A 12,268-nucleotide genomic window follows, 5' to 3' on the forward strand; every position below is an offset into this window, starting at 1 on the left:
TTTCTGAATAAGTATGTTCTTGCCTTGTTTATCGAATAAGTATGATATTGCGCTAACCCGACGTATTGATGTCATTTAATGATTGATAAATAAAAAAATTATATTTTCAAACATCTTTATTTATACAATGTATTTTGTAAAATATTCCTGTGTAATTTTCTTTTACTGTTATTTAACATTATTTATATATTTACCAAATTTTAATATCTGCGATTACTTTCTTCTGTTACAGAACTTCTACTTCTAACTTTTTTTAGTATAAACTATATTTGTTGCAATATTAACAGTAAACTTTGATATAATTACAATATAAAATGCCCATTATTAAAACAGCATGTATTAAACGTGAATAATTTTTTTTAGATTGGTTAAAACCCAGTCAGGGGGATAATTCTAGAGCATGTTGCAGTTATTGTCATATTGATATAGCAGCTCACAGAAAAGGGCTTACCGAACATGCGTCTTCAAAAAAGCACACACGAAATATAGGTCACGAAAAAGCAATAAATAATGTTCCAAAAATAACTAATTTTGTGAACAAAACTATTACTGAAAACCGTAAAATTGTGGAGCTTAAAATCGCGGCTTTTATTTCTGAACATTGCAGTGTCAGAACAGTCGATCACTTGGGTGAAATGTTGTCTCAATTAGATCCAAAATCGGAAATAATGTCAAATATTAAATTGCACCGCACGAAATGCACTGGTTTAATTCTAAGCGTATTATCACCTTGTTTTTTGGAAGATTTAATAACTGATGTAGAAAATTCTCATTAATCTTTAATAATAGACGAAAGTACAACACTAGATACAAAAAAGATTATGTGTATTATTATTCGGTACTTCAGTATGAGTCGTAGGAAAATACACACGACGTTTTATCGACTCATTAAATTGGAATCTGGAACTGCAGAGTACATGACAAATTCTATTGTAAAACGACTTAAGACTGATGGTCTTAAATCAGAAAACATTCTTGGTATAGGAGGAATTGCATTTAAACACGTATAGATTATCTGAACTTGCTGATTCTGGTTTTAAGGCCGAAATGTTACATCAGATGTTCTCTTCAATAGAGAATAAATTGTATATGCTGTTTCTGCGCGATTCATTAAAGAAAATTATTGCAGTAAATAAGCGGTTCCAATCAGATTCAGTGGAGCCACTAAAACTTCTTCGTGATTTAAATGATCTCTTATTCACAAGTCTGCAAAGAATTGTAGTTCCTCAACGTTTAGAGAGAATATCAATGCAAAATTTGTGTTCTTTTAATTTTAAAGATCATTTGATGCATGTCGACTGCATTAATTTCGGTTACTATTTTAATGAACTGAGCAGTAAATGCAATCGGGAGAATTTAGTTGTAATTAAACAGAGATGTCGAGATTTTCTAGTTAAGCTGGTTGAAGAACTGCAGAAACGTGTACCAGATAATATGGAAATTCTTGGAAAAGTTTCCATTTTCACTCCTGATGTCGCATCCAGCGCTCACAAAGAAGACATTAATGATATTGCTGCTTTTTTCAAAAAAATTTGTATTTATATTGATGCTACAATCACAGAATGGAATTTTCTTCACCGTTTGGAAATCGAAAAGTGTAGTTCCGATGAATATTGGGCGAAAGTCAATGAATTTTTAGATGCTGGAGGCATACCAAAGTTTTATCATATTTCAAAACTAGCTCTTTCCAATTTAGGTTTACCTTTTTCAAATGCGTCTGTAGAAAGAGCTTTTTCTGTAGTGAATTTTATTAAAGATAAATTGAGGAACAGGATGTCAATAGTAACTGCTGACGCAATTCTACGTGTGAGATACTCTTTACTAGCCACTTCATGTACACAATTCCAACCTACTTTGATAATGTTGAATTTATTTAACAGCGATCAAATTTATGCATCTGAATTTGTAGATGAGGTTTTGGATATTATTGAAATGGCAGATTAATACCTTATTTTACTAGTTAGTAGAAAAGCAAGTTGTTGTTAAAGTTTTCACAATTTGTGGTATATTATTTTTCAAATTTATTTATAAATTGATTATAAATACTTGAATGTATAAAAAAATGTCTAAAAAGAACAAATCAAAAAGACTTTAGGTTACTAGTTAAACATTTTTTATTTTTAATAGCAAAAAAAATATATGTATGCGTTTTTAAGAAAAAAAAATATTAAAATTCATGTATGCATCGTTATCAATTGTTTTATAAATATATACTATTATAAATTATTAAAGAGCATATTCATATTTATCTACTTTTAAAATTTTGCGCTTTTACATTTCTGTCAATTGAGCTGTCCAGTGTTATATATTACTAGATAGTTCCTAGTTATTTTAAAATTAATTATTATTCTAATTTTTTATATTACCAGTTACCAGATGATTCATAGTTATTTTTAAATTAATTATGTATTCTAATATTTTCAACTTTTATTATTACAATATTATTCTTTTTTAACTTTAGGGGAAAATTTTTTATTTTAGGGGAAAATTAGATATCATTTGGGGAGAAAGCATTTTAGCTATCTGGCAACACTGAATATAATCACTCCCTTTTTGTAATGTTGAACCAACGAATAAAAAAATTGCTTTCTTAAAGTAGGAGGAGTTAGAATCTCATTATAATTGATTTATAGAGTAAGTTTTCTAATAATTTTAGAAGAACGGGAAAAAATTACCTATTTTATCTTTCTTAATATAATTATTTATTTTCTGGATTTTTATTTTTTATATTCTATAAAATATACTAATAATTGTCTGTTTAATAATTAAATTAAAAAAAGGTTAATTTCAATATACGTTTTTTAGAATTGATTGAAATAAAATTCATCTTGGAAAGTTGGTTTTCCTATTTCTTGTTTTGAATGTGGATAAAACAGAGGAGTGCGAATGTCAGTCCCGCCATCTGTCGTGACAAATGCGCGGCGATATATCAAGTAGCATATTATCATCGCTTTACACACACACGCATACATCTAACGGTAAAACTGACATCTCCAACTTTAAACATTAATTATTCAATAAGTAAACATTAATTTGCCCTAAATATGTAATAAATAAATGCTTTAATGATTACTTTTGTTAAAATAAATAAGTTTTCCTAATTTTTTCTTTTCATTATTCACTAAATATGCTGTTTAAAACATACTATATATGCACTGAAAAGTACTTTAACTTAATCAATTTGTTTTAATAATAATCACCGCTTTCATCTCAATTAAACACTGTAAATTAATTCATTAATTGTCATTCTATTCAATTTATTTATTTATTTCTATATTTTTTATTGTTTTATTCCTAATTTGGAGAAAAAAGTCATGGTACGCAAACAGTATACGCTAGTGGTACTGTGGGGGGTGCTCGTACCCTTACTCACACAACACTGTAAGTTTACCCTCTATAAACTTAATCATTGACTATAGAGAGAGAAGCGCGAGAGAATGAAATTGTAAACTAGAGAGACTCGTGACTCGGTAGTGGACGGACGTCTGTGAATGGAATTGTAATTATTGAGACTGATTATTTCTTAAAGTAATAAAATCTTTATTTGAGTTAATTTAAGTAGTGTTTATTTCTTGATTTATAAAGAACACGCTCAGGGAACTGTGGAGATCCCTTTTAGTTAATTGTCTGAATATTTCTACACCAATTAACATAACCTCAATCTCACCACGAGGTCCAAAGACTCCATACTGGTGACGCCGAACTTCTTGAGAAATAAGTGCAAGATATCCATCAGCATCACAAACATCTTACTTACAAGAAGAAACTCGATATAATAATCAACCAACATAATTTTTCTAAATACTGTGCAACTTGAACGTGTTGTAAAAAAAGTCCACCCAAGCAACAAAAACGTGGTCAGCACACCTTCGCACAAATACAGACGCAACAAAGTGCAAATTCACTATAGCACTAAGCCACCGCCACCGTCACAAAGATCAATTTTATTATATATAAATATAAAAAAGAGATAAATAAAAAAATCTCGAAAATCGACAAACCACTTTTACTGCATTCATATTCGAGAGGATAACGATAGCCAAGTCAAGCCAAGTAACTGACGATCATCGACGAAGCAACCACACCTGGTGAACAACAACGGCTTAGTTCAACGAGAACATCATTTCCAGCCCCAAATTGTCAACAACATCAGGAAGGCAATAGAACAAGTCGAATTTATCAGTAACCCGGGAAGCAGCCTCCCAGGACATCAACGCTCACATCAAGACACCTCAGACTTGGATATTTGCAGAGAAACAGCATCAACGAAAAGCAGCCTCGTTTACAGAGAATTATAAAGATAAGTACAATTTTTCACGACACAAAATAGTAATTTAATTTGAAATTTCAAAAATATTTTATTCATCAATTTTGATTTAACCTTCAAGTATAAATAACAATAAATTTCGAATATTTACTCATGTAATTTTTGTCGAGAAATTAAATTAGATTCAAAGGAATTCAAGGTTAAGAATATTTTCATTTTATAAGAAATATACAATTTTTTTCCTTTATTTTCTTTCTTTGACAAATTAAGCGATTTCACGCAAAATAAATCATCAATCAAACAAATCATTTTTAAAAATTAAAATTTTCTTTCATCGACTTTATTGGAACTAACAAAAAAGAAACATAGCAAATTGTATCAACAACAGCGAGAAGTGTACGAATGAAAGGCTGAGTGGTATACGTCCGTCAACAACGCTCGAATAACGTAAAAACAAAAATTAAAATTTTTTCTTTGTAACAAAAAAAGTAATTTTAGCATTTTTACAAAATTTTTTTTTAAATTGCTCGATCTTGTCTCTCTCAACAGTTTAAAATTTTTTTTTATCAATAATAAAATAAACTTTGACATTTTTGTAAATTCTTATAAAATTTATCCAATTAGTGTCTCTAAATAAAATTTTTATTAAATTAATTATTTTAGAATTTGCATTGACATTTAACAATTTCGTCTCATTTATTAAAGGCATAGTGCGGACATTGCAACTAACCAATTCTAATAACAAACGTTTGATTGTAGCTTGGACGATCCTGATGCTCGACGGAACCAACGACTAGGTCATGGTCGTAACCCGCGATTTCTGCAGAAAACAACAGACACTCGTAGAACAACAACAGTCTTCCTCCGGCAGCTCAGCACCTCAGGCACGTCAATCAGGAGCAACTGTTGCACCGCCACAGAACAAGAACGACGATCACACCGTCGAGAGAATCGGCTCAAGCACTAACGAATCAAATTCAAGTAAAAACTCACTCAACGATACATACGTTAACACATCCGACAAAACTTTACAACAGCCTTTAATAGACTTGAACCAGACGAACAATACTGACGCAAACAGTTCACAAGCAACCGTTCCTTTTGTTTTAAACACTATCCTAAATAACGCACTAAACATGCCGGACCAAGAATATTTTTACCAAGTTAAACTACCACCTTTTAGTAGAGAGGACTCAGAACTCTGGTTTGTCCAAGTCGAAAGACTACTCGCGCGGAAACAAATTTCGTCAGAAGCAGAAAAAGCCGATGTCCTTATTTTTAATTTAAATTTCGAAATTTTATCATGCGTAAAAAATATCGCGATAGCTTTACCGAGCCCCGAAGACATTTTTCAGCAAATTAAAAAGGGAATCATGGCGAATTTCGGAGTGTCAAACGAAGTGCGCTTACGTCAACTCTTAAATGGCGACATACTAAACGGAAAACCCTCGTATATTTTAAGCCAATTACGTAATATAGCTGGCGAAAGCTGTAATGACGAAATAATCCGAATACTTTTTATGGAACACTTGCCGGAAGAACATCGCATTATCCTTGCCCCATGTACCGTACAAAATTTAACCGAACTCGCGACAATGGCAGACAAAATTTCAGAACAAGTCAAATCAGTCCAACCTCGAATAACACAAAATAACACAAACGTAGCAGCCATCGCAGTAACGTCAAACACAGAAGCGAGATTGGACGCGATTGTAGCCGAGATTGCGGAAATAAAACAAAAATTCGGGCGACCGTACAAAGAAAGTAGGAGTCGGTTCAGGTCACAGTCGCGAAATCGTCGATCCCGCAGCAATTCTCGGGAAAAAGAAAGCGATAAATGTTGGTATCATAGAAAATACTGGAAAGATGCCCGCAAATGCGGCTAAAACGGATGCACAATGAAAATAACTGCACCCTTGGGAAACTAGAAACACTATACCATTTAGAGGCCATTGGCACGGAAAACAAATCAAAGCGCCTCCATATACGCGATTCTAGAACCGGTCTAATTTTCCTTGTCGACACCGGGTCGGACATTTCAATTTTACCCCAAAGAAATAACGAACGAGGTGAACCATCCGAATTTGTTCTGTACGCGGCAAATAATTCGCGAATTAATACTTTCGGCACAAAAAACCTCCAACTTAACTTAGGATTGCGTCGCGAACTTCCGTGGGACTTTCACATCGCAACAGTTTCATATCCGATTCTAGGGGCAGATTTTTTGTCACATTACGGCATAGCGGTAGATTTAAAAACACAAAAGTTGATCGACTCAATTACCGGTATAAATTCCAAAGGAATAGTAAAATCAGTTTCATTAGCGAGTATCAACACCGTGAACCAAACGTCCCCATTTGCACATTTATTCGCATTTCCGGAAATTACAAATCCTACAGCACTTTCGTTTTTCAAAAACAGCCAAGTTTCACACCGAATAATCACAACCGGGCAACCCATAGCCCAATGTGCCCGTAGATTATGTCCTGAAAAGAGCAAAGTAGCCAAGGACTACTTTCAACTCATGTGCAAATCGGGCCGCTGCCGACCGTCCAGCGCGTCTTGGGCATCCCTAATACACATGCAAAGTAAAAAAGATGACACATGGCGAGTGTGCGGCGACTACCGCCGAGTAAACTCGGTCACAGAGCTAGATCGCTTCCCTATGCCATACTTACACGACTTTGCAGCGAATCTGCACGGTGCAAAAATATTTTCAAAGTTAGACTTGTTTTCAGCGTATAATCAAATTTCGATGTTCGAAGACGACATACCAAAAACCGCAGTTATAACCCCCTTCGGCCTGTTCGAATACACGGTCATGACTTATGGCTTACGAAACGCCGGAGCAACGTTCCAACGCTATATCCATAAGGCCCTCGGAGACCTCGAGTACGTATTCGCATACATAGACGACATACTCATCGCTTCAGAAACCTCTCAGGAACACGAGAAACATTTGGAAAAAGTTTTTAATCGTTTGAGACAACACGGTCTACGTATAAATGCCGATAACTGTCTATTGGGCGTCGAGGAAATCGAATTCCTCGCTCACATAATTAACGCGAAAGGTTCGAAACCAACACCTGAGAAAGTTAGAGCCATAACGGAATTTCCCAAACCGAAAACAATATTAGCAATGCGTAAATTCCTAGGTATGACAAATTTCTATCGCCGGGTAATAAAAAATGCAGCCCAGATCCAAGCTTCTCTGAATGCATTTCTTAAAGACTCGCGTAAAAACGATAAAAGGGTTATAAAATGAAACCATGAAGCTGAAAAAGCTTTCATTGAACAAACGAACTCGCCAAACAAACATTGCTCGCCCACCCTTCGGAAACTGCACCGATGCGATTAATCACGGACGCATCCGACTTCGGTATCGGAGCAGTCCTAGAACAGAAAATCGACGAACAATGTGACCCCTTAGGTTTCTTTTCGCGCAAACTGAGCCCCGCTCAAAAAAGATATAGCACATACGACCGCGAGCTTACTGCAATACACGAGGCAGTCAAATATTTCAAACATTACCTTGAAAGAGGAGGAACGACAGTCCTCATTGACCACAAACCCCTCATTTATTCACTATCTCAAAACTCCGATAAAGCGTCCGACCATCAACGGCGACAAATCTCCTTTATTTCACAGTATATAAAAAAAATCGAGCATATCGCAGGAGAAGAGAACGTAGTAGCAGACGCACTTTCGAGAGTGGAAGCAATAGCAGTAACTCCGGAAATATCGTTAAACGAATTAGCAATCGCCCAAGAAACCGATTCGGAATTAAAAAATATTCTGGAATTAAAAAGCACATCGTTGAAAATAAAAAAACTAAAATTCGGTCCGGACCATCTTAACATTCAGTGCGATATTTCGGGCGATAACGTACGTCAATGCGGTTACAACCGCATTGAGAAAAAAAATATTCGACATTTTTCACTCACCGGCACACCCGAGCGCTAAAATAACAAGTAAAATCATTCGACAAAGATACGTGTGGTCCTCAATCGACAAAGACATAACCCAGTGGGCGAAATCATGCCTGGATTGTCAACGCGCGAAAGTAGCAAGGCATATACGACTAAAACCAGCAAGTTTCGTTCCCCCTGACGCGAGATTTAAACATGTCCACATGGATTTAGTAGGTCATTTGCCGCGAATCGACGGATTTCAATACTGTCTTACCATGATGGACAGATTCACCCGTTGGCCGGAAGCCATTCCGATATCAGATATCACTGCACAAACAGTTTGTCGAGCAGTAGTAGATCACTGGATCTCAAGATTCGGAACCCCCGAAACAATCACGACGGACTAAGGGACCCAATTCAAATCCCGTTTGTTTAAATAATTATTGAACGTATCCGGGTGCAGCCGGATCCGCACAACCCCGTATCATCCCGCGGCGAATGGCTTTATTGAACGGTGGCACAGAACTTTAAAAGGTGCAATAATGTGCCATATAGACAATGACTGGACTCGCGTATTATCTACAGTATTATTCGGTTTACGTGTAAATGTTATGGAGTGCGGGTCTTCCCCAGCAGAATACATGTACGGAACCACACTCCGGGTGCCTGGCGAGCTGGTGCTGACGGAGGAGGATCAGACCAACCGCGAAAAATTTATATCAGAATTTCGACAACAGATGAGAAAAATCAAGCCCGTTTCCGTCGAGTATCACGATCGTCGGAAAACATTTATAAGCAAAGATCTTAAAGATTGCACACACGTATTCATACGCGTAGGTGCATCGCGACGTTCATTGCAGTGCCCGTACACTGGGCCCCATAAAATAGTCGAAAGAGTTTCGGATCGAACAATGAAAATCGAAGTTAACGGTAAACAGAAAACAGTTTCGTTAGAAAATGTGAAACCGGCAATATATACTCCCGATGACACGAGCAAACAAGCATCGAAAAAAGTAAATTACGCGCCGAGTTTCCTAGCCAGACTTCCGAATCGATCCCAGGAACCAATTTTAGAAAGCAATGTAAAAATATCAGTACCACCAACGAATGATGTAAACGTTCAAACGAGATCAGTTCGCAACCCGGGTTCGGAAAATTATATAACGAAAAATGTAAAAGACAAAGTATACCCACGATTAAAACAGACGTAGAAAAAAGAAAAGCCTCTTAACGTTAACGAACTCGCGAAAAACGATGCTTTCTGCTCGTCGAAATCGGAGAGCAAACAATGCGAAAAACGAGTAAGATACCAACCCGCGATACTACGAAGAGGGGCGCGAAAATTGAATAATTAAATTTAAAATAAACAAGAAAATTTTTCATTTGTGTTTCGGACTTAGAAATAAACACATAATTTTTTTTTATCTACGAAGTATTGTTAATTCAAACTTCGACATCAGCAATAACGTAAACCGCTAAAAAGGAAAATAAAAAAAATTGTTTACAACGAAACAAATGTACTTCGACAAAGTAAATCATTTTAAGCATATATGTAAAAAAAAATTTTTTTGCTAACAAACTACACGCTTTCTCTCTCATTCTAGAGAATCAAATATCATTTACACTTGGGGGGAAGTGTGTTGGGGTGCTCGTACCCTCACTCACACAACACTGTAAGTTTACCCTCTATAAACTTAATCCATGACTATAGAGAGAGAAGCGCGAGAGAATGTAATTGTAAACTAGACTCGTGACTCGGTAGTGGACGGACGTCTGTGAATGGAATTGTAATTATTGAGACTGATTATTTCTTAAAGTAATAAAATCTTTATTCGAGTTAATTTAAGTAGTGTTTATTTCTTGATTTATAAAGAACACGCTCAGGGAACTGTGGAGATCCCTTTTAGTTAATTGTCTGAATATTTCTACACCAATTAACATAACCTCAATCTCACCACGAGGTCCAAAGACTCCATAGTACGTTATAACGTACCACTAGCGTTCAACAAAATCGCCAGAGTGGTACAATGGGTTTTATAACCTAGGCGCTTACTTTCCCCTCTTGAGAAAAATCCAGCTCGATCTCGGTTATTAGATTAGATTACCCTTAAATTTTTTTAAGAGATCAGGAAAAAATCAAAATTCTATCTGAAATTTGGGAAGTCAGTCGAAAATCCCTGACTTGTATCAGATTTTCGAGCAATCATGTCATACTATGTATCACTACGCAATATTCTCTCAATATTTCCATGCGATGTTACCACACGTGCTACTTCAGAATATTATGGTCATATGTTATTTGAAAATGTTTGTTATTTTCAAACATCGTTAGTACATTCAAGTAAGTCTAAGAAAGAATTGTATTTGTTGTGTAAAAACAGCTTTTTAAATAAACTAAAAGCAATTTATAATAAATAGTAAAACTTAAATACTTTAGTGTAATTAAAAAAATTGAATTTAATATTTAATTTAGATGACATTGAATTTAAAAATTTTTAATTAAAATTAAGATTACAAATTATTTAAATGAAACTTGATTAATTTATTTAAAAAGCTAAAACTGAAGGGAAAAATGTTGAGTATTAAAAGAAATTATAGTCATAAAAACAATTTCCATTTTATATGTTGTGTTTGTGTGTCATTTGATGCTTCATTACATACGCATATTTTTTGATGAGATGTATGAGTCTTTTCCCATCTGTCTTTCACTAACTCGAGTTCCGACAAAGCATTTTCCTTATCACGCTGCAATTTTACAGTCTGACTTTGTTGGAATTCCAGTCGCTCATGCAGTTTTTCCATTTCCTCTTGGAAGTTATCTCGCTCCTTTTGTAGTCGTTGCATTATAATCTGCAAGGAAAAATATTTTATGAAAATGCGCGCAAATGGCTCTATATAAACTCGTTTAGCAAACATAAAATCTTTCTATCTCATTATACAGATTTCCGTTGAGCGTTCAATTTATTTTTCCATACATATAATATTGGAAATTTTCAAACCATTTTTTCATTTTTGTGTAAGAAAAATAACTTTGAATTCTGAGAGTAAGATTTATAAAATAGATGCTTTTTCTTTTACTTCATCTTGATACCGGTCACATGTATGTGAAAATTCCGCGAAAGAAAACACCACTGCACAAGTTGATAACCCTTCTTTTTGAAGGTCTCAACTTCGTGAAAATGTGGTATCTTCCCTTAGGTTGACTTTTTCGACATCGACATGTAAAAAAATTAGTCTAGTGGGCCTTACTCGTCGATTTCCCTGACCGCGCGCCTTTCTCTGTCTTTTCTATCTCTGTCTCTCTCTACTCTACGTTTCCGCTTTTCCTCTTTCTCCTTCCTCCCCAGCAAATATTCAAAGGGGCCAGCAACCACTATATATCTATATATATACTTCGAGTTTCAATTCGTTTTAAAATTTTAAAATTAACTGTGTATATTTTAATAACGAGTTAATAATCATTGATACTTATACTTATATTGTTTTACTAAAAATTAGTTTAACAATATTTGACCGATTAAGTATAAATATTAGGGGAGAGTCTCCAGTTGTAAGACACCTCCAGTTGTGAGACAGTCAATTTTTTTTAACATGCAATATTAAAAAGCCGATTGGTTTATATAAAAACATTTCTTTTTATATGAGCTAACTTTTTCGTGTACGCCGAAGTGGATATATAAACTGTTTTTGTTAAATACCAACACTGTGTGTGATAATCAACTAAAAAGCGTTTTTTCAATAAATGCAAAGTACTTTTTTTCCAAGTTAATTAATTGGAAAAGGTAAATGTAATGCATTTTCTTTTAGTGTTTTCCTTATATTTTATATAATTTTATATAATTAATTATTAATTATTATTTTTATTTATTATAATTAATTATTTTTATTTTATATTTTTTATTTTATTTTATATTTTGTGATGCAATATTGCATTGTTCCAATCTACGCTTGAAAATAATTTAATTTTCCTTTTTCAAAATAGCGCCAATTTCTGGGTGTGAGACACAGCATATCACCAGTTGTGAGACGGTGTCAACACCCATCTGGGCAGCATAAAAAATACGACTATTTAAATGTTGTTTTGAATTTT

At 34.5% G+C, this 12,268-nt stretch overlaps 1 protein-coding gene across 1 annotated transcript in view; it reads right to left on the reverse strand.

The window, feature by feature from the left end:
- LOC122508919 (trichohyalin-like) overlaps nt 1-12,268 on the reverse strand; it is a 122,407-nt gene that overhangs the window by 108,407 nt on the left and 1,732 nt on the right. Inside the window, exon 2 of the mRNA XM_043622585.1 lies at nt 10,840-11,028. Coding sequence (XP_043478520.1) covers nt 10,840-11,022 — 183 coding nt within the window. The 5' untranslated portion in view covers nt 11,023-11,028. The remainder of the gene's footprint in view (nt 1-10,839; nt 11,029-12,268) is intronic.

This window comes from Leptopilina heterotoma, unplaced genomic scaffold (genome assembly GCF_015476425.1).
Source record: "Leptopilina heterotoma isolate Lh14 unplaced genomic scaffold, ASM1547642v1 Lhet_581, whole genome shotgun sequence".
Classification (NCBI taxonomy): domain Eukaryota; kingdom Metazoa; phylum Arthropoda; class Insecta; order Hymenoptera; family Figitidae; genus Leptopilina; species Leptopilina heterotoma.